At 37.9% G+C, this 23,167-nt stretch overlaps 2 protein-coding genes across 3 annotated transcripts; one reads left to right on the top strand and one right to left on the bottom strand.

The window, feature by feature from the left end:
- Positions 1-132: 132 nt before the first annotated feature.
- leng9 (leukocyte receptor cluster member 9) lies at positions 133-10,202 on the bottom strand. Of its 2 annotated transcripts, XM_023330799.1 has the most exons (8): positions 10,126-10,202; positions 9,766-9,973; positions 6,076-6,169; positions 4,632-4,768; positions 4,189-4,515; positions 2,892-3,132; positions 1,740-1,863; positions 133-1,658 (listed from the first exon to the last, which is right to left on the bottom strand). In XM_023330799.1, the coding sequence occupies exons 2-8, from the start codon at positions 9,908-9,910 to the stop codon at positions 1,032-1,034; spliced, it is 1,695 nt and encodes a 564-aa protein (XP_023186567.1). In that variant the 5' UTR covers positions 9,911-9,973; positions 10,126-10,202; the 3' UTR covers positions 133-1,031. The 2 variants fall into 2 exon arrangements, with proteins under 2 accessions (XP_023186567.1, XP_005798931.1); XM_005798874.3 differs by lacking the exon at positions 10,126-10,202 and having other exon boundaries at positions 9,766-10,020.
- Positions 10,203-10,390: 188 nt separating this feature from the next.
- flcn (folliculin) lies at positions 10,391-22,185 on the top strand. Its single transcript, XM_005798802.3, has 12 exons — positions 10,391-10,606; positions 10,773-10,979; positions 11,068-11,214; positions 12,389-12,610; positions 12,715-12,881; positions 12,962-13,053; positions 17,012-17,169; positions 17,333-17,446; positions 19,086-19,209; positions 19,293-19,406; positions 20,701-20,803; positions 21,182-22,185. The coding sequence occupies exons 2-12, from the start codon at positions 10,773-10,775 to the stop codon at positions 21,387-21,389; spliced, it is 1,656 nt and encodes a 551-aa protein (XP_005798859.1). The 5' UTR covers positions 10,391-10,606; the 3' UTR covers positions 21,390-22,185.
- The last annotated feature ends 982 nt before the right edge of the window (positions 22,186-23,167 follow it).

Here is a 23,167-nt window from a genome sequence, read left to right as displayed (position 1 = left end):
GTGTAAATGTGGGTATGCATCTGGAAGGAAAATGGGGAAGAAAACAAACAGATTCATTATGTGTGCAAGACCTCAGCTTAGGGAGCGAGCATCCGTCACATCAGCGATGAGAGAAAAATCACCACTCACAGCTCTTTAAATCATCCGCTTAAAGTTTAATTGTAAAAGCAAACTAGCGGTCATAATAATTGGTAGAAGAATACAGAGTGATCGGTCTTGTGAAACACAGTACATTCAATATTCATGATCGAATTAATCATGAAAGGCAGCAGAGAACGAACCCAGTAGCTAACAAACCCTTACAGCTTTACAATATCAAGACGATAAAAGCTTGTACACCTTTAACAACCATTCATTTATCACAATGATGATTCAGATGAGTTGCATTTGCTTCAATAATTTAGCTTTTGAGACTTATTAAACTTAAACTACCAATAAACTTATTTTATTTTTTGTATTATTGAATGTGCCCATGCAAATTGTAAAAGAAAGATTGACCAGGTTTTATGCATTTTCATGCCTTGAAATTAGATAAAACAATCTGTGGTTTTATACCATCATTACAATTTGATTTGGTTTTATTTATTTTTCCAATATGTTGTATTGAAATACATTTAAGACAACAGAAATCGGTTCTGTATGGTGAGGACTAAAATTAATGATTACAAAAACACTAATATATAACATTCCTATGGCAGTCTTTATAAAAGTATTTCTTATGCCCAATGGACACTGTTGGGTAAATGAATGGACCCCAGAGGATCAGAAAATATCAAAGTGTGTAAAATTAAGGCAAATATGAAAAATAGTAAAGCACAATCAATGTGAGAGAACTGCATCCCTTTGAATTTATGACTTATTGCTTCAATAAATACCAAACACCTTGCCTTAGCATCAGTTTTAATGAAGTAATAAATATGTCTTAAGAGTAAACATATCTTATTGCACCAAGTCATGTGCTGTTTAGTGATGTACAGCACTATTTATTAGATACATGTAGAATAGTGCAGATGATAAGAGATACTTCTTCATTATCGAAGAGTTACGGTGCAAACGATATCATAAAAACCGTTCACCTCGGCGCCGCTAACGGTACAAAGGTGTAAGGTGTTAACTGGCTGCCGGCCAAAATTCAGCCCCTTCCCCACCTTCAGGTCCCACACGCCGTCAAAAATCCTCTCCCCCGCCGCGGCTTCTACCTTAGCCAGCGTGAGGTGGTACCGCGGGTTGTAGGAGCTCCGGTGCAGCCAGCCCTCCTTCCTGAAGGCTTCCTGCAGGCCGCAGTTCAGCTGGTGGAGGCGCAGCTGAGGCTGGGGGCTCAGGTACAGCACCCTGCCGCTGAAGTGCTTCAGCTTCACCGGGAAGGTCACGGCCACGGGCGGGTTGCGGTCCAGTTGGGCGAACCGGCGGAGGATCTCCGCCGCGGCCGCCACCTCGGCTGGGCCGCGCAGCACCAGGAGGCACAGGGTGACGTGCAGCTTGGGGGCGGCCTGCCAGTGAGGAGCAGAGGAGGGGAGGAGGGCGGTGAGCTCCTCCTGAAGCTGGTGGAAGCAGGACAGGATCGTAGGAGTGTTGGCCCGGAAGGTGATGAAGTGAGTGGGTTTTTTCTTAGGAGGACGCCCGTCACATTTCTCTTCTGCCTGCTCCGGTGCCGGATCCTAAGGAGGAGCATCAAAGTCGAGATAAATATAAACTCTAACTGCGACGATGTCCGTCAGAAGAAGGGTTTCCATCCACACCTGTGTGTCTTCGTGACCTTCCAAGGTTTCCTCCCAGTCTTCAAAATGCTTCTCCTCTCCTTCCTCACTTACATCCTGGTCATTTTCTTGAAATGAGGAATTTTTCTCCGTTGGCGATTGGAGTCTAAATAGAAACCAGGAAAGGAAAATAAATACATATGGCAGAATAAAAATGACTTGCTTTATTAAAACAAAACAAAAACATTGTCTGAAATCTAACATGAAAAACATTCATTGACCTGCTTTAGAAAAGTTAGTGACTATATCAGTTGTCGTCTAAATATTAAAGGTGACCTATTATGCTTCCTTGAACAGGTTAGAATAGATCTATGGGCTATACGGAACACATTTTGCAAAAAAATCATTCTTAGATAATGAGATTTTAGTCTGATCAGTTCTGAATATTTTGAGACATTTTCAGAATGGGCCATTTTAAGGCGTCTTGTCACTTTAAAACAAAATTTACTGCTCAACGTTTACCAGCAGTAAACCCCCAACTCAACGTTTACACTTGCATGTGAAAATGGCTGCAAACAGATGCACGATTCTACAACTGTACATCTTTAAAAAGCAGAAGTGGAGCCTCCTGCACAACCAACAAGCAAGCAGCAAGTCGTTTCTGGATGGTAAGTCAACAAGAAAACACTTGTCTTTTCCAGTAGCCATTGTACAGCCTATAGAGCGGTAAAAGTAGCTGACCAAACATGCTGGAGTTCAGCTTGGGTTGCTAGGTAACGGGCTGAGCTTTGTTGGGGCTGCTAGTTGAGAAGCGGAGCCTGCTGATTTGTGATGCTACATTCAGAAGGCTTTTGAAACGGCTCATTTTCCAGACACCAGAAAAATAAACTTATTGCCAAAAATGGCTCTGTGTTTTTTTTAAGCACTTTGTTCTTCCATTTGGGACATAAATGGAAGTAGAAAATATGAATTTTGCTTAATAGGTTCCCTTTAAAACAGCATTTATAACTCATTCAAACCTGAAGGAGCTGATATAAATCCTCAAAGAGGCCTTGCATTGTGTACTTCTGAGCATTTTATCCAAACCGATGTATTTAAAACACACATTTTACTCAAATGTGGGGATTTTTCACGCAGGGCATTTTGTCTGCAATGAGTTAAAGATAAAACCTGCAGTAAGAATAACCACCAGACCTATTTGCTGCCTCCTCTTCAACACATAATCCATGAGAATCCTGCTGTTCCTGAGAAGTGTTTCCTCCACATTGTGTGGGGGCAAAGGTGTGATTCATCTCATTCAGCTCCTCTTCCTCCACATGTCTGTTTTTGGTATGAGCGCAGTCTTCATCCCGACCACCCACAGCACCTGTCTGCTCCTCTGTTGTTTCACAACCACGGTCTTGTTGTTGCTCTGGATCTTTTACTCTGCTTCCATCTGAAACAAAGGATAATTTTTGGTTTGAGAAGTTGTACAGATGTATAAGAGTATTCCTACCACTTGAGCTTTTCCCTATTTTTCTGTGTTACAACTACAAATATACAAAGTAGTGCATAACTGTGTATAACACAATTCTGTAAATGTTTTACAGGGGGAAAAAAATCTAAACGGTATGGTAGGTATTTGTACTCAGGCCGTCAGAGTGAATACTTTGTAAAACCACTTATACTGCAAGTCTTAAAGTGTTTCTAAAGCTGTTTTCCACATGTAGTGCTTCTTTCCAAAATAGTTTAAACTCAGTCTGATTGAATCTCTGAACAACTTGATCAAGTCTTTCAGTAAATCAGAATATGGACTCCAACAAAGCTTGTTTGTAAGATTGAAAGCAGCTTTTGAAAATATCAGCCTTTAAGCACATATTAAATATCTTTAAATTAAGCTCACATTTCTGTATTGTAATATAATCTTCTCTTGGTCTGATGTAATATTTTATTATGAAATGTGTTTTCATTCTCTGCAAGAGGAAAATGACGATAATTAATGGAAATGTTTGAAATCATCTGTCTCTGCTTAATGCCTTTAATGTATTTCACTTTGTGAATTTGATAACTGAAATCAATTAACTTTGCAAACATATTCTCATTTATTAAATATGACTTCATCCATTTCCATTATCACCCATTTTCCCCATCAAGTGCCAACCAGCTGTCTTGATGTGGAAAACAATCCTCACAGCATAATGGCTCTATTTTCAGACGACTCAAAAGTGTTCTGTCAGATGTTCAAAGCTTGTGACAATAATGAACTAAACTCTCATCTAATGTTCTCCAACAAACATCTGAAGCCTCCACATGTATCCTAGACTTTTCATATTTTTGCTTGCAAACTAAATTCATAAAACCTTGTGTAAGTTTTCATCAACTTCATAAATGTGTCCGACTTTATGATGATCTTCTGCAAAACTTCCCAGCAGAAACATTTTAATTTGTGGCTGAGATGGGACAAAGGCACATTATTTTGTTTTGTGCAGATGGAGGCAGAGAAAGGTCTCACCCTTTACTTCCTCCTCCTTTCCAAACGGGGGAGCCAGAGATTGACCGGTGGAGCCAAAAACCCTGTCAGTTCTGCTGTGGCGGTCCCAGACGCGGTGCCCTCTGTAGGCGAAGTACTGGATCCGGTGTCTGGGCAGAGCCAGCTCTGTGGTGTAGTCGCAGTCACAGGGGTTGGTGTCCCAGTTGAAGTCACAGAAAGGGCGCTCCAGCACACCGAGGAAGCGATCCACGTAGCCCACCACAAACTCTGAAGCGTCCACTGATGTGTCCCACAAGATGCGAGAGATCACCTCATCTGCTGTGCGCATGCGGGGCTTTTTGTTCACATCTGCTTGGAGAGAATTCAATCGTTTCGATTCAGACAGAGAACAAAGAGAGAGATAAGCACATAAAAGTCTCTTCAGATTAATCGTGAAACGTCAACATGAATAAATAAGGACTGACCTTTCCCCTCGTTGTCTTTAGGCTTCACCGCTTTGCTCACAGCGCCTTTTTTCTTCTTGTGTTTATCCATCTTTTCTTCATCCTGTTTGTCATCCATGTCAGGGGACAGAACCGCTGAGTCATGTGATGCTGGGTCACTGAAATAAATGAGAGCAAGAGCAGGAGGGGGGAAAGTAAAAATATGGTCACAAATCATGACAAATTAAAAAGACAGGAGCCCTACATTAATCTAAAACAGATGTTACGTAGAATATAAAAGCTTACATGAAATTAAAGAAAAATCTAAAGAAAAAGTTTTGCTCCACAATTAATAATAATAAGAAGAAGAATACATAATATGTCATGAATTATTTGCATCTAAATGCAGATTAATATCAAAATTTCCCAATCAAATCCAACATAAAAAAATTCAAAATAAACTAAAAAGGCAAATAACACAGGAAAATGCACAGGAACACTGAGTTCACAGGGATCTTCACTTTGAAAATGAGAACAAAATAAAACTGGAAATTGTAATAATGTTTTTATTTATCTAAAAGGAAAATAAATCCGTTTGAATGGTTTACTCATTCACAAAATAAAAAACTACATCGAGCCTTTTCTTCTTCTTACTCTGTGCTGGAGGGTAAGAAAATATGTCATTTCCTTATTTCTGACCTGCTGGTTACCATTTTAATTGATTACATTTCCCCCTTGACTATAACATAAGAAAACATAATTTTAGTGTTTTTTGTAGCTTTTTTGCTTCTCATTTATATTTTTTAGATCACGAGAGACCAGCTGCTGCAAAACTGGATTTTGACATTTAGAAAAAAATAAAAAAAGAATCAAGGTTGACATTTTAACTTTAACATTTCATATTAGATTACTGTGGTCGCCAGTAGCAAAACGATAATCTCTCTGTGTGTAAAAAGAGAATGAAGATTTTTATCATTATTCTGTCATTTCCAAAAGACTGCCAAAATTTCTAAACCCAGTTAAACTTTGTGGTAATACTTTTATTAAAGATTGCTAAAGATTTGCTCTCTGTCCCTTCCTCACAGCCTGAAAGAAAGGCAAACATGTTTGGACATGTTTCATGTTAAATAGTTTCTTACATATTTTTCCTTCCTGACTCTAATCGCCTCAGACATTGAAAATAGCTGACTCAAAACTCAATCCTCTGACTCCCTCTTTTCTCTGGAACTGCATCTAACCCAGACTGTGGTTCTTATATGGTGTGTTTAGTGTTGGGAATAATTTATTTGTTTGAGTTTGCCATCAACCAGTCATCGGTCACAGCTGATTAAGCTGAAAATCTTCTGAATCCTGATTGGTCTCTGACTCTCTAACTGAACCTATATAAATAGGAAACTTATGTACTGTGAAATAGTGAAAAAATGCAAAAAGAGAATAAGAGACCTCCTTCTTGTTACTAACGAGAGGCAAGTGGATTTGAACAAACCTGTGTGATAAACGACACCTTCCTCCGAAGTGGCACTTTCCCTTTTGGAAAAACTGGCACACTTTTAATCCATCCTTGTTCTGTTTTGAAGACTCTATAAATTAGAACAACAATAAGGAAGACAGACGGAAGATGGGTAGTAAAATCCGAATGAAAGTCTAAGGAATGTTGTCTTTAATATGTCATCAAAAGAAAGAGAAATCTGCTAAACAACACATGCAGTCATGTCTGGTGTTTCTGTGGCTTCTGCATGTAAACACACTGACCGGCATTGTTTGTGTATGAACATCATGCAGCCGTTTTCTAGCAGAATGAAAATACTTCTTTGAAATGAAGATGAATGCATGTTGGCAGGCAAACTCTAAGTGCAGACATGCTAAAACCCACCATTATTAATCATTAATTATTTGAATAATGTTTACATTACAAGTAAAGATCCAGACTAAAGAACTCCGGATATTATATTTTCCCTCCAACACAGTAACACTACAAACCCTCTAACAGGTGGTGATGATTCAATCCAGATGACTGGAAAGTCATCCAAGATTTCACACCACACTTCCTGTTTTTCTATTTTTGGACAGAACTGAATGTAACTCTCAACCCAAATACCTAAACTATACCTGTAATGTCTTTCTGGTGAGAACTGAGATGACTCCAAAACCTTCTGGCCCGGATCCAGGCGCGAAAACTTACAGGAAGTGCTTTTTTTTTTTTGTACTTGTTCCTTAGGAGTTTTACCGGGATTAAAAATGATAGCTGCAGATGTTGAAGCAGACAGAGGAATCTCTCTCCTCTGAGAGTCAGATTGAGTCATGTGTTGACGCCAGGAACTGATCCAGCAGAACATTCTGTCAGGAAGTGAGAAACTTACACCACACTACTCCATGAATTCAGCTGCCTCTGTCAGTGTGTGAGGGTCTAAACACATGATAACAGCTTACCAGAACTGATACTGCTCTGGGAGAGAGCGAGACACTGAAGGGTTTGTTTCCATAACTGCATTATTACAATGCTGCAATAAGTGGAAAGGACATATCTCAATGCAATATTTTAGTCGTATTTAAAAATAGGGGTGCACCGATTTATTAGCCAGCTGATTTATCAGTGCCGATTTCCTTAATTTTGGGAGATCTGTGATCAGCCGATACTTACCTTGATCAGCAAAGGTCTAAAAATCAACCACTGTCCTCTTTTTTTCTCCAGTGATCAAGGTTTGACTGGTAGACTGACCCACCAGGTCATGTCTGCACATTTGCAGTCAATAATAATCACCCCACTGTCATGAACTCAGCAACTTTCTTACAATATTTAGCAACAAAAATCGCCATCGGCCAAAATCGGAATTGGCAGGTCAGGATTTTAAAAGACTGGTAATCAGCGATCGGCCAGAAAACTGCAATCGGTGCACTCTAATTTAAAAACATAAAAAATAATCAATTAATTTGTGAATTTACATCAAAAAGAGTCAAAAACTGTTGATTATCAAATACCTCTATTATAATTCTGATAGCACAGTTTTCTGCATAAAGAGACAGCAACTCTGGTCAAATATGCAGTTTCTACATAGAAGTTAGCTTATGAAGCAAAATGTAAAAGGGTAAGTAAAATTATAAATAATAAAAAATAATGAACAGAATTTCATGTTGTAATCCTTTGTGACTTAAAATCACAAAGTCCAGTGCTATGCAGTAATAAACTAATTTAGTTCATAAAACATTTCTTATCAATATGCGTGTAAGCATAAAAGAAATTGAAATCAGTTCCTTCTAATTAGATCTCTATGAAAAGGGCAATGTGGGACTCAGATTAGGTGAAGTTACCAAGGTGAAGTTAAATGAAACATTTTATCTGAAGACTCAAAATTTAATTAAAACCTTTTTCAAAATTAAGCTAAAGAGAGAAAAAAAATTACTAGATAAGGGGGCAATTCTAGTCCTCAGCAAACAATGTCCTGCGTGATTTAAATGGGTTCGGAGACATATTGCTGAATTTTCTCGCTAGCCATTTTGTGGTTTTGAAGAAGCCTGCTCGTCATCCAGTCATTTAATGGAGGTGTCTAGTCCATAAGTCAAAGGTTCCAAGGTGAATTACACTTTTTAATGTTATTTCTGCCCTTTGTCCTACCTCTACTCATTAAAAATTGATCAAAAATAGTTGTTCAAATGCGACACTGATAAAATTATTTTAAATTACAGGCAACACATTGATTCATCATCAGTTCTTACATTTGTTTTTCCACAAATGTACATGACCGAAACCTCACATTTGCAGGTAGGAAGTTAAAATCCTGGAGCTTATATGATTTATGTTTTATACTTGTTAGGGAAGAACATACTATACTGAATGTATCTGAATGTAAAAAAAAAAAAAAACAGATTTAGGTTTCTGATCATGTACTGCAGGCATACTAAAATATATATATAATGTGTATTAGGGCTCCATGATATTAGGAAACATGAGATAATGTTGGCAAGTCTTTTGATACTGAAATGACATGCAATGAACAAATAAATAAAAAGTGTTTATTTTATGTCTTTGTGCTTTAGGTTCATAGCTAGCATAGAACATAGTCTATACAGATACTGGATTAACTAGAAAAAAAACATTATTTCCATCTCAATAGCTGCTTCTGGCTAAAGTCTGATGTTTGGCATTTTTTTCTTAAAAACATGAATATTGTACTTCCTCTTTGCTTTCCAAGATTTTACCCAGAAAACTCGCTAAACCCGATGGTTGAGCGCTAGGGCAGTCATTCATCCAGCGGCCCGCCATGTTTTTGAGTTTAAAAATGTTTAAAGGTAACAGGAAATTTTAAAATATCACTTGATAATTATTGAAAGATTGGAAGATTAACACCTGAACACCAACTATAAAATCTTTTAAAAATGCATACATTTTAAAAAGGCTTAAATAAATAAGTAATGCTTAGCCTGGTGGGGGTACAAGTAAAGCCTGGTGGCCCGCCAGGCTTACAATACACTGGGGGAAACCCTGCTTTCTAAAAATGATTGCAGTTATATTTCAATAATACTTGTGATACAACGTGCAGTGTTAATCTATCTTTAATACTTGTTCTTCAAGTATTATTGAAGAACAATTTATCACAATGCATATAACTAAACATTGAAGTGGTTTTGTATTTTCTTTCTTGTGACATACTTAAAACACTTGTTTTTCCTGTTTGTATCATTCATTGTTGGCGTTTTAAATAAAACAAAATAAGACACTAAACAGAACACATGATATACATCAAACTAAATAATAATGTATTTACTGTTAGGAAAGAAAAATATTTAATTTTGCTGGTTTTATGCTGAATGGCATTAATGTCAACTGTTTTGAATTGGAACTCTTCAATTAAACATTAGTTACCAAACCAAGAAAACATCTACATTTAGGAAAGGACCTGAAAGCGCAAAACAAATCTTTGTTTGTCATAACCGTGTCCCTAAACATTCTCACTACTCCACAAAAGAGTGTTTGTGTTATTAAGAAGAACTTTTAACATTAGTTATTGCATGTAAACATGCCCTAAACCTTATAAAACAAAAACAGGTTTAGGGCTAAGAATGAGGTGAACTGGGATTCTGCTATAATAACTGTGGCTTTTACAGTAACTAGAACAAATCTATCTGTAAAAATGATGACCAATGACATGAAGCAATAGAATAACACTGAGACATTTACCTCCCGTATCTTTCCGGTCAGTTTTAGCCCCAGCAGCACTCAGATCCGGTGAGTAATTCAGGGTGGAGGGCGACATGAGGTTCTCACCTCCGATCCTCTGGTTCTCCATAGAGTCCGAGGAAACTTCTGGACCGCCTGACGCCATTTCCAAATCAAAGAGATATCACTGTAGCGCTTCACTGACAGACTGTCTCTGCTACCTGGACACCTGGAAACACAAACACGGAAGTCCCGGGTTAGCCATCCGGTGCTCCAAGTTAGCCTTCCGGCTAACTTAGATTTGCATGGTAGTAAAAATATATATACATGCAATTTTATTTTTCATTGAAAAAGAAACGAAGCCAAATGAAGTTCACCGACGTGATCGCTCTCTTTAGTACTCTTTTGACCCAGTCTGTAATCCTCGAATGGAATTGTGGTTAATGCAGTTTTATTGAAAAATATCTAGATGTACAAATGAAAACTTAATATTACCAACAAAAGCAAAAACAAAAAACAAAAACAAAAAAAACTGAAGAGCATATTTTATTTTATTTTATTTTTTAAATAAAGTTTTGTCTTTATAAGTTGTGATGTGACGTTAACCGTCGGAGCAATGAGTCAGCGTGAGAAGGCAAGCGCGTGCGACGTGCCTCAACGTCATGTGATTCCTCTGTTGTTTGCTAACATCATGTAAACAGAAACGGGGGAAGTGGTGCAAATATCCATTTACTCTCGTTCAATAATGAGTCTTTGCTAAAGATTTAGAAGATTTCTTTATTTTTTATTTTTTTACTTTCACCGTTGTTCGTCTTTATATCTTTAAACACGACCAACGGAAGCAGCTGTGTTTTCGCTGAAGGTAAGACTCGCCGATTTAGCTTGTTGTTATGACAACGTATTAAAAGAAGCGTTAGCATTGTAAAGTCACGTACTGGCTGGAAACAAATATGACCCACAGGATGTAAATTGTACGACATCTAAGCTTTTATTCAATAGTTTATCTACATATATTAAATGTTTCTCAGATGAACGCGCTGGTGGCTCTGTGTCATTTCTGTGAGCTCCATGGCCCCCGAACACTGTTCTGCACCGAGGCGCTACACCCACCATCCCCAGACCCTTCGTCTCAGATGGGAACCCCTGTGCCAGGAGACAGGGATGGTGACCGGGAGGGTGAAGGTCTGACTATGAGGGCCAATAGCTCAGCAACACAGAGAGGAGAGATGTGTGAGGTGAGTGGACTGAAAGCCTGCTGTTCTGAGAATGAAGTTCTTCAGTCTGTTTCAAAGTTACTTATGGCCACCTTTTCTTTCCTCACAGGGTTGTCGATCTCTACCTGCATCTCATCCTGGCTTTGTGAGCATCGATGATGAAACAGGCATTCGCTTCTTGAGCCATCAGCATCCCAGGCAGTCCCAGCTTTTCAGTGTGGTCAGACAGGCCTGTGTACGCAGTCTCAGCTGTGAGGTAAATTAACGATACTCCACAAAGACTTTAAAGTAGAAGTTATCTTGGATAGGTAGTCAGAAAAAGTGAACGAATCAGTCCATACATGAAGAAGTACAGCAGTAGAATTTAATATTTACATTATAGTCTGAGGATCAAACGTAACAGTTTAAAAACAGTACTCAAATATTACATTTGTTTCAGACTTTGCCAAAAGAAACAAGCAGTAAGCAATATAAGAGGCATAAATTACTCCCACAATATACTTGGAAACATTATGGGTTACCGGGAAGAGAAAATATTGTAATTTGCAGTGGAAAATCATCAGTGTGTGCCTTTTTTGAAAATGTTTTAGTTTTTTTTTTCTATCTGAGATGTCAGACTTTACTGTACAGTCTGTCCTGCTAACACAGGAAATCTTGACTCGAGAAGATAACTTTCATAAATTACAGGGTTTTATTTGTTCCTTCTGTGCAGTGTTGGTGATCTTATTAGAAATAATGCATTTTTAAGTGAGAGCAGCTTCTTTTTTGGTTTTTCTCATTTTGAAACCATTATTAACACCATAAATACCTAGTTGAAAATGAACCATCGCAGCTAGAAAACCCATTATGAGAAAATGCTTATGCCCAATGTTGTAATTATACAGCACTGGTATGAAAATCTCAAAGTAGAAGAGGGAAAATTTGGAAGAGGTGGAAATCATATATTATTTAAAGAAATGCTGTTTTTGTTCTCTTAAGTGTCCGTGTTTTCACAATTGGGGCCAATTCCAAAAAGACAAATTTGTCTTTTCTTTTATGAAAGAAAATGTGTAGTAGCCGTCTTTCAGCCAGCTGACCAGTATTGTGAAGCAACAAGTGGGGAAGGAGCAGTGCTGAGTTACTATATTCCACAGTGCTGTAGAAAACTCTGGTCGCTCCAGCACTTCCTGAGACATCTAATTAAAAACACTTCAAAATGTAGGACTGACATGATGGAAAATGTTTGTGGTTTTGAAAACATAGCTTCTTCAAACTTAGGTATATCTTGACACCAGTAACTTTCCCATAGCTAGTCTGAAGAGGGCAAATGTGATATGCTGCTAAATGTTAGGCTTTTAAGCACAACACTTAATTTGATTCTCTGTTTTCTTTATTTTTCGAACAATCTCATTTTAAATTTATTTGCACCTGTTTTTGTCCTTTGGTTTCAGGTGTGTCCTGGCCGTGAGGGGCCCATTTTTTTTGGCGATGAGCAGCATGGATTTGTGTTCTCACACACCTTCTTTATCAAAGACAGCCTGGCCCGCGGTTTTCAGCGATGGTACAGTATAGTTTTGGTGGCCATGGACAGGATCTACCTTATCAACTCCTGGCCTTTCCTGCTCCGTCACCTCAAGCTCACAATACATAGTCTTCAAAGCACAGCTTTAAAGGTAGATCAATGTTATGGATGCTGTACTCTTTTAGTATTGTTTTTTTAAACGTATAGATAAATGATCCCCATTCTGCTCATATATATTTGTCTTTTCCCCATCAGGTGTTTGACAGTGAGCAAGGAGGTTGTCCCCAGAGAGCTCTGAGGATGAACAGTGTATTTTCCCCAGCAGTTTTTCCACACCAGAGGAGTGGGAATGCGGCTCGATCGCTAACCTCACTGACCCAGCACCCCAACCTCTGGGCTAGTCTGCACTGCTCTTTTAGCTGGTGAGTTGAAAAACTTTGCCTCACTGGGACAGACAGTTTCCTTTTGTCATGCTGATCTGTGTTTTCCATCGTTTTTCCAGGTTGCTGAAAGCTAGTGGCAGTCGTCTAACAGAGAAGCTTCTTGAAGGGGCCCCCACTGAAGACACACTGGTGCTTATAGAGAGACAAACAGGTATGATATTTCCTCTCAACCAGCACATTTTCTTTTAACCTTTCTGCAGCACAAATATTTGTTACATTCACCTTTATCACTAAGAAAAAATGTGATGTAAACTATTGAGCTGTAGCATAATGTGGTAAAGCATTGTTCTCTTAAAGAGAGGTTGCTCTCAGTCAGTGCCACATGTTTGCTCAGTGTTGGTTGGTTTCCCTGTTTCTAGTCTGAAAACACTCCTGATAAAACCTGACTCACTGGATCGCTCAGAACTCCGTCTCTGCAGCCAGAAAACCATGACGACACTCAGATAACTTGTCCTCTCTCAACAGAGCTTGCCCTATTCTGGTCAAGATTTATAAAGTGGAAAAAGATTTACAGAAAATCTCTGAGTCCAGTGCAGCTTTTAGATCAACCATCTTAATAGTCAATTCTATACAATTCAGGATCACAAATGGGCAAATGCATACGGCGACAGAAGTAAGAAACTCTATGTTTTAACAGTATCACAAAATACTTGACATCCATGAACATAGTGAACATTTAATCAATAAGTAATAGTTTCTGAGTATCAAAGATTGACTACAATCCATTGGGCAGGTGATAATACCTTCTGAAGTTAACACATCTAACATTTTATATTCAAATAGCTTTCTTTAAAAGAGTTGCTCTTGAAAATGAGACCTCATGTCTCCATGTGGTTTACCTAGATAAATAAATCATTAAAAAAATAAAAATCAATATACCTGATTTGAATACTTTTGCAGAAGGATTAGGGAAATTAGTCAGACATATTAGGGCAATAGTGAGAGAGAATCTGCTAAAGGCTGCAACGATTTGAGACTGGGGCTAAGATCCACCTTCCAGCAAGACAACAACCCCAAGTGAACATCCAGAGCTGCAGTAAAATGGTTCATAATATATATTTATGTATTAGAATGGCTTAGGCCTAAATCTAGATTTCAGTCTAGATGTGTAAAGCTGCTATAGACGTAGCCTAAATAGTGGTTTTGCAAAGCAATAATTCAGGGGGCTGAATAAAACTGCTCAACATGCTTTTGAGATCTTTATTTATAAAAACCATTTGAAAATTATTTATCTTTTTGGTGCTCTATGATATAAATTCTTTTAAAATGTATTTTGTGATACTAATAACATAATAATATCAGCTGGTTATTACTGTAGTTTTCTTTAAACGTGTGATAGGGGGCATTCCTGTAATTACCACATCATGACTCTCTGAGTTATTTGTAACTCTGGCAAATATATTTATAAATAGCTGAATTTGACTTTCTCTTATTGGAGAGCAATGTTTCAGACTGCTGACCAGCAGTATGCAGCAACGAGTGAGGGAGTGCTGTTTTACTGAAGGAAACTGGAGTTGGTCCTGAACTTTCTCTAGCATCTCAACTTAGGAAGTTAGCAGTCACTAGGTCACTATTCTGCCCTGTTCATATAAACAGGGTCCAGACGACTTACTTTGTTTGGATTCAAGCTTCGGTAGAGTGGAAAAAATATCAAACCAAACTACATCAGAAACATTGTAATGTTTTGTTTTCAGTTCAGAACATCACCAGTTCACAACAGGAGTCACCGCCAGGCACTTCACAATACAAACATTTTAATTCAGTCCAGTCATACAGACTGATTCAGATGTAAGAAATACCTTCCTGCTCGATCCTAGACAGAATACAGCAGCGTCAGGTTCAGTTTGTTACAGCAACTTTGAGAAATGGGTTCATTTAAGAAAAACTTTTTTTCGTGCTCATTGAAGGTACAAATAAATGTGGTTTTCAAGCGAGAAATATAACATATAGAGGCAAACACAAACTAATCAGTGTGCTGTTTGTCAATAAAATAATACTTTGTGCTATTCATACTCATCAGTAGAAGTGTGCTCCAAAACTTTGATGAACTTGAAATGTCCATGAATACAATGTTAATGTTTGTGTAGAATCAGCATTCAGGTAAAATCTGCCAAAACACAAAGTCATATCAGATGTTGAAAGTGAAAAAAAAGGAAATTTGCTTCTGCATCATGTTTGCATTTTACTGGCTTTTCTGTCCTGCTGCTTCATGGAACACATGTCTGCATAACCTCAGTCTATTTTAATAAATCTCTGGACCATAAATGACTCCAATCCCCAAATTCAGCGAAGTTTTATATTGACTTGAGCAATGTTTTCTGAAGATTTGCACACAGCGTTTCTGTGCTGAACCAATCCCACCCACCCCCAACCAGCCCACATGTTTACCCCTGAGCCCTGCACTTCTCTGGAAGCTGTTTATAGACCCAATCATATTGCTGATCTGTTTCCTATTAAACCAATACATTTTCATTTTCTTTCTTTCTGTATTTATTTGTTTGGGATTTTGTAATGTTAGATAAATTTAATAGTTGTCTTCAGTGCTTTTCAAAGAAGAATATACTCCCCTCACTATGATCCAATCCTAGAAAAATCCTCAAAAATGGAAATAAAAAGGACAATAGTGGGATTGTTACTGTCGGAGCAATTAGTTTATTAAATCACAAAAGTGATCCTAAATCAAAATGACCTGCCATCTCTTTACAGATCAATGCATCCACTGAACTCCTTCCTGGCCGCAGATAAAACTATTATTTAATTGTTACTTTTTTATCTTTGCACATTAAATTGCATCATGTACAATGACTTAAAAACTTGAGTGGGGATAAAAAGGGAGCTTTTAGGATTCTTGTCCTGGATTTTAACCAGCGGGTCTGAGTTTCTGTTTTGGTATGTGTCAGCGTTCTTTAATACCCTGTGAACTGAGCTGTTCGGTAAATACTGAATAACTCTGTCAGTTTCACGATTGCTTTTTGGGTGGAGGGTTGTTGCAGTAACAGGTTGAAAAAACACGAGGCTCTTTTTATTCCTGTCTCAAGAAACATTAAGCCTCCGGGAAGCAGGAAGAATTTTCCCTTGTAATATGATTCACCACAGAGAAGAGAGTTATCACTTTGTAGTCTTACAGTAACTGCCAGTTTTTTTTGATGAACTGCTCTGTTTATTACAGGAATTTAAGTAACACTGTTCCTGGTCCTGTCCAAATGCAGAAAAAATATCTGCTTTTTATCCTGCAGTTTGAAATGTGCTTATAGCTTAGTCTGGTAATTTGGAATCGTTTTTAGTAAATGCTGTGTTAAAAAGAGTATAAAGAGAACTGAAAATGCTTGTATTTGTATCTTTGTATCTGTATCTTTTTTTTAAAAGATACAAATCAGACCCACTGGTTAAAATCCAGATTTAAGATGCAAAGATTCCCTTGATGGGATTCAAAATATAAAAATGTGGAGACCAATGTGTTCTTAGCAAAGCAAACATTTTAATATTTTATTTATGCATAAAAACAACCTTAGGACTGAATGAAGGCTAACTTCTGCATTCGTATCATTGCAAGAACTTTAATATTGGCTTGTACAAAGCAAATATCTTTATCAAAAGCAAATATGTTGACACATTTTCATCCACAATAAAGTATATTTATTTTTTTATTTAGATATGTGATCTGTCATTAAATGGAAGTTACTTCGCAACAGTGAGAAAGCCTTTGTGAGAAATTTAAATCTGTTGATCGATAGATGTATCTTGACCACAGGTTGGTTTTGTTGCCATCCATATAGAAAGAGATGGAAAGCCCCCTGAATGATGGAAAGTCCCTTACGGTATTGTGGTCTTAATGATATGAGTAAAAGTTGCGTGGGTACAAAACACAAACAAACACTGTAGCACACAGTATTTGCTCTTAACCTGCATCGTCGGTTCGGTTGATGATTAAAAGTAATTAGGAAACTTTTTGGTGAACAGTGAGGAGGCACTGGTGGAAACACAAAATCAGAGGAGTCATGCGGAGTAGCATGACCTGTCCACAATAATTTCCTGTGAAAATTTCCCAAGTTGTTTTAGTTATTAAGTTTTCAAGTTTTTGTCTTTGTGTCACTGTTTGTCTTCCAAAGAGCAAGAAGAAGAAATGAGTTGCTGGGAAGGAGCAGAAGGAGGCAGGTCAGAGTCACAGTTACTCCAAACCGACGGCAAACTGGGTCTGCTGTGTGAAGCTTCAAAATCGGATGATGTGCCTGGTCCAAAATTTAAATCATTGAGACACTTGAGACAGGTAAACATGTCTAAAAGAAACATAATTTTGCTGTGCATAATCACTGAACATTGAGATTATATAAATGAAAATGAAAGTTATAGAGAAACATTTTGTTAAATAAAAGATGTTTGTTTGTCATGGACTACACTCTGAGAGCTGCTGTTTGTGTTTTTGTCTGCAGGTCCTCGGGGCGAATGACTTTCGACAGCTATCATGGCATGTGCTCATGGGAAATCAGGTCATATGGAGAAGTGCAGACCCCGGACTCATCCAGTCAGCATTTACTGTGCTAAAGGTAACTCAGCTAGCAAGGCTTTTAACTCTTACCTTAAAATAGAGTCCAATAAAATGAGAATAATTAAAAAAAACAATCCACATCAATAGGCACTTCTTAAATAAGGTCTTTTTCCCTCAGTTTATTTGTTGGTTTTTCATTAATACCACAGAAGGAAGATTTGTAGCTGTTGTTGTATTTAAAATGCATATTTTATTCCTTACCTGGAATTTAAGTGAATTCAAATGAGAAATATTGAGTAAACTGCCATTAGCATCACTGTTAGCTTTACTAAGTGTACATCTCAACTCCACATTAATCTCTTAGATTTTCCAGCAGGCTCTTTGCACGTCGGGAGTCAGTGAAGTTAAGCCAGAAACTTTTAGATCTCTAAATTTATAGACCCATCATCTTCCATTACATTCAAAGGTTGAAAGCTCCAAAGGATAAAATAATGTAGGGCTGCATGACATTAGGAGAACTTGTGAAATGTGATCACTTTAATGGATGCTGTGATACAATATGACTTCTGATAAATAATTAATTAAAAAGCTTTTGTGTCTTTCTGTTTTGGCTTCATAGCAAACAGTGAAAGAGTAGCCTGTCCAACTGCTGTTAAAAATACTAAATAAAATTAATTATTTCCATTTAAACAATAAGGTTTTATTGAAAAAGTTGCTTCAGGCTGATGCCTTTTGTATTGGCATTGAAATAAATTACTTTTTATTTCTGTATGTGTTTACCACCATGGCACCTCTTTACCTTCTAAAACTTGTGCTCCATTAAATAACAAGTGTCTCTAAATAAAGTGATAAAGAGACTGTATGCATGATACTTAAATAATTAGCTAACATTTATTGCAATCCAGTCAGTTCTTGATGATGTCTGCATGATGGGCCATAAGTTTCCATACATAGAAAAAATAAACATTTTATATTGGACAGCCGTTTTTATTTTTGTGGGACTTTGTGTAATCGCTGTATGTCTTGGACCACTTTGTGGTTGATCTGCAACATTTCAGGTTTTCTGAAACTTGCAAATACATTTTGCCACAGTGTCGTGTGTGACGCTCGTTCCATGTTTTCTGTTAAAGCTTCGTGCAACCATGCGACTGCTTCCCAATCCAGCCATCAGTATAATTTCAATTCTTTGCTCTTTTGTCAAACGCATCTTCTTGGGCATCTGTATTATAAAAGAAATATACATTTAACATTCTCCTATGTATGGAAACTTATGGCCCACCCTGTATAGCCCATACTTTGTTGTTGAAATATCTGTAAATTTGTTATATTTGGTGCATCCCTTGCTTTAAGATGCTCAGACTTCCTGTTATCAGCTGAAAGCCTTGCTCTCTCTTGCAGCCTGAATGAGTAATTGACATGAATTAGTTTTTTACATCATTGTGCTTCTTCTTCCTTCATTTTTTTTAACTCACTGATGCTGAAAATGACCAACTTTGAGTTTGCTTCACTTAGTAACAACATTTTCACCAAAGACTGATGTGGTCAGCGACTCGGTGGCACCTTGATGGGTGACGATGGGTTCACTAATCTGAAATAGACAGAATGTCACTGGTCCAGTTCTGGTCACCAGTTGGTTTGCGCATCACTTCTTTCTGATCCAACACAGCTTACCCTGTGAATCTTTGTGCTCCTGTTAGTCTTTGCTGCCAGTGGGCTGCGTGCGCTCCGTCCCATACAGCGCTCAGTACGAAGAGGCATACAAATGCAACTTCCTGGGTCTCAGCCCAGACGTTCCTATCCCGGCCCACGTCAGCTCCTCAGGTACAAAACGACCCCCTGATATCAAAGTTACCTGCAGGCCACTTTGGGATGAATGTGTGACATCTGCTCTGTTTGTCATGCAGAGTTTTCAGTGCTGGTGGACGTCATGTTGAAGGGTTCAGCTGCAGGCGAAGATGAAATCTGTGCACTTTATCAGTTCGCCATCAGCAGCGCCAACACACAGCCGACAGACAGAGGTGAGGCTACATGCCGTAAGCTGGTAGAGACCAGAGTATTTGATTTGCTGTTTTTATTGAGCGTCTTGTTTAGATTTGTTTGCTTGTAGAATGGACAAAACGCAGCACTTTTATTAATAAAAGTGTTGTTTGATAACATTATGACTGCATATACAACCATATTCTATAAATATGGAAAAGTTCATTTATTTCAGTATCTACATTCGCTAAGTGAAACACATTATATTGGTTAATTACACACAGACTGATGAATTTCTGCTTATAGCTACTGAAAACACAACATTTAAGGTTAAAATATTACAAATAAGACCAATAAGAAAACATTTTTAAAACACAAATGTAGACTTAATGAAAAGTGTGTTTAACACCTGCGTAAAAGTTGTTTTAATTTGACAAATTAACCTCAGAATGCTGTTCTAATTTACTAAAATAAAATTTTTTTGTAAATTGTCATTTACAGAGGTTAAAAACCTCAATTTTTTTTTAAATATGACTGTGTAAAAAAAGAGGTTATAGATATAATTTTGTGGAATCTGGGAGGTAAATTTCATTTATTACCATTTAATAAAGTCCTGATATGCAGAAAACAATTTAACTTGATTCTGATATTTCTGCAAGATAAATAATAGAACCCTGCATAGATTGAAACCATACTTTGTTGTGTGTAACCTGGTAGGCATTGTGTTTGGAAGAAAAATTAGATTTTAGTTTTAGTTTTCAGCAGTCAAGGCCAGTCAAACACAAAATTGTGTTCTTATGTGCTTCATTTCTACTAGAGAGTCTAAAATCTTAATACTAGATATAAAGCAAAGTTGCAAATCTAAAGTCATACAGACAATTGTAACATGGGAAAAATAACTTAAAACATAAATAAATCTGTCGGTGAAACTAGTACTTTTTCACAAATATTAGAAAATAATAGAAAATATAGGGTACCTTTCCGTTGAGCCTTAAAATAAATTGTAATTCTGTATTTTGGACTCTAATCGGTGTGATTTGTGAACAGGACAAGTTTATGTGAAGCTACTCATTAATTGTGATTTAAGCCAGAGCAGCGGTTGTGCAAGTTATGAAACTGTTCAGTGCATAAATAAACTTTAAGGATCTGGCTCCATGTCAGAAAGTAATTATCTGGTGGCTGACTCTCCCCAGACTTCTCAGCTTGAATTCAAAATTGTTCTGTAAGCAAGTTGTTCAGATGGCACACATCAGAGGCAAACCTGTGTAATCTGGTTTGTACGACGAGTTGTGAAACTAAGATTTTTTGAATCTTTACTGTGCTTTTTTTCCCCAGGTCCAACATTGCTGAACAAACTTGAGGTGGCTCTGTCTAACGAGAACTTGTCTGTGGATGTTGTGTCTCACTGCCTGCTGTGCCTGAAGGAGGAGTGGATGAAGTGAGTAAAATGACAACACTGCAAGAACACAAAATCTAACCAAGTATTTTGTTCCACTTTCTTGTACAAATATCTTAGTATACATGAAATAAGACAGAATTAACTTACAAGTAACTTTTCAGCAAGTTTTAAGTCAATAATTTCTTAATATTGATGTAAACGTACTAGAGCCACTGCCAGATTATTTCACTTATAACTAGTAAGTTTTCACCAATATTAAGGAATCATTTACTTAAAACAAGCTCCCTTCAATTGTAGAAAGACATTTGCAGTATAAACTAGATTAAAAATAAGAAGATTTTCTGTTTTTGCAGTGTAAAGTAAACATAGATGTGGGAAAGATTTCTGTGTTCTCAGAGCAGGCTTTCACTCTTTCAGCAAAGTCAAAGTGCTGTTTAAATTCTCCAAAGTGGACGGTCGGGGCAGGGAGGACACCCAGAAGGTTCTGGCCCTTCTCGGCGCCACGGGGCCCGGCGAGGAAGACAACGTCAGACTGTTAAAGTACTGGATGACTGGACTGAGTAAAACCTACAAGAGTCATTTAATGACAGCTGTGAGAGGAGGAGAGAGAAGCCCCAGCCAGTGATAAAAAAAAAGAGGAGGAGGAGGCGGGACGTGGTGAAGAAAAGAAAAGTGACAGCAATAATATCTAAAGCTAAACGAAGCAAGAGTGAGTCTTTTCATGGGTAGTTTTGTTGACTGTATGGATTCAGTGTTGAATGAAGGAGCACTGTGAATGGATGACAGAAATGATTTTGCTCATCCATTATTGTCTTTTTAAGTAATGAGAAATCTATTGTGTACTCGCCTCTGATGATTATCCTGCTCAGATTAATACATGGAGTAATTTTGGATAAAGCATGGGGGCCTTTTTTGTTAAAGGGAATTCTTCTATAGGACCTCCCATCATGTGAAGTTTAACTTATTACTAAAAGTTTTTCCACTTTGTTTATTAATACAGATGCGTCACTAAAGAAATAAACTCACTCTGATGCACTTTATTCCCAAATTGGCTCCATCTGGTGGTGAAGTGGGGAAATGAAAGGAGTGAAAGTGCAGAAGGAGTGTTTCTCCTGCAGCTCCCACTCACTTGTTTGACTGGAGCTCAGCCAACATGTCTCAAGTGGTGTAAGACAAGACTTTTAAGGTTTTCTGCAACTCAAAGTTGTACAAAATGGTTGCATAACAAGTTCTCTCACTAGTAGGGCCACGGCATTTGCACATTTTTGGCTCCGTAACGAGCCAGTCACACGCTGATCCTCTCTGCTTTTTCTGTTGTTTTTTTTATATTTTTATGTAAGTCCAAAGCGTCTCTTGCTTTGCCGAGGTCCGCAGACTTCGGTCAATAAAATCCGGCAACATACGGCTCTGTTTAAACCGGGTATATTTGTCTTTTTTCCATTGGTTTTACTTGACCTGAAACTATGTGATGATTGTGCAACCAGGTTTCCTTCACAGTCTGAAAGACTATGGATCCTGGTCTGGATAAGTGTGGAAAAAACACAAGAGAAAAGGATTTCGGTTGCCAGACTTAATTTCCTGTCCTGCTATCAAAATGTTGTGTTCATCCACCCATTAACTTATCAATCACTTTATTGACCATAAACCCACAGTCATGTTTTCTATTAACATCTCAATATTAGCCAAAAAAGAACCGGGAAGTTTGGGATTTTGACATGTGTAGGAACTCTGTGCAATGAAACAAGTTTGGACTCATGCTCCGCTCCAAGAGGAAATTCATAAATACTGGATTGACCGGAGCTTTCGTTCTCGATGCAATGTGTTGACTAAACTCTTCTGGTGTTATGCTTCTCCTCTCATAACTAAAATCTGGATTTCATTTGGTCTCTGACTCTCTGCTAGATCCAAAAGAACATTATTTCCAAATTGCTTGCATATTTTCTCAACATGCAAGTGATGCACGAAGCAGGAAGACGGCACAATGGCTGAATATTTATAACTGTCATTGTAGCGCATTGTAAAGGTCGAGAGGTTTCCACTTGATGAGGCCTCCGAGAGTTTTGGAGCGGGGCTTTTTTTGCGTACGGCGGGTTTTGCTGCTGCTCTGTAGTTTCCATTCCCCCTCAGCAGAGCAACCGGTCCACTTTCCTTTGACCTTCAATCAGAAAGAACATAAATAGAAACAAGTTTTTTCCTCCTTCCTTTCAGTAGTAATTAACCTCCTTCATGACACGTCGCTGAAATCCGAAGCAACAGGATGCTGCAGACGACCTGAGGCCTCGCATCAACACGTTACAGACAAGATGTTGACAGCTGTTCACAGTGCTGGACTTCAGTATCAGATGAGGCACATCTGTGAAGCTGTTTTTGATGGCAATGACTGCGAAGAGCTGCTCTACATAG

This window comes from Xiphophorus maculatus, chromosome 3 (genome assembly GCF_002775205.1).
Source record: "Xiphophorus maculatus strain JP 163 A chromosome 3, X_maculatus-5.0-male, whole genome shotgun sequence".
NCBI lineage: Eukaryota > Metazoa > Chordata > Actinopteri > Cyprinodontiformes > Poeciliidae > Xiphophorus > Xiphophorus maculatus.
Note: the sequence above shows the minus strand (reverse complement) of the source record. Positions and strands in the feature narration are given on the sequence as shown.

What these genes read in the sequence shown, in the direction of transcription:
- flcn (XM_005798802.3), top strand. Translation starts at nt 10,773, where the DNA reads ATGAACGCGCTGGTGGCTCTGTGTCATTTCTGTGAGCTCCATGGCCCC. An exon ending in GCTTATAGAGAGACAAACAG is followed by an intron (nt 13,054 to 17,011) that starts GTATGATATTTC and finishes TGTCTTCCAAAG; the next exon opens with AGCAAGAAGAAGAAATGAGT. An exon ending in CAGCATTTACTGTGCTAAAG is followed by an intron (nt 17,447 to 19,085) that starts GTAACTCAGCTA and finishes TGCTCCTGTTAG; the next exon opens with TCTTTGCTGCCAGTGGGCTG.
- leng9 (XM_023330799.1), bottom strand. Translation starts at nt 9,910, where the DNA reads ATGGCGTCAGGCGGTCCAGAAGTTTCCTCGGACTCTATGGAGAACCAG. An exon ending in AGGTGTCGTTTATCACACAG is followed by an intron (nt 4,769 to 6,075) that starts GTTTGTTCAAAT and finishes CATTTATTTCAG; the next exon opens with TGACCCAGCATCACATGACT. An exon ending in AAGGTCACGAAGACACACAG is followed by an intron (nt 1,659 to 1,739) that starts GTGTGGATGGAA and finishes GCTCCTCCTTAG; the next exon opens with GATCCGGCACCGGAGCAGGC.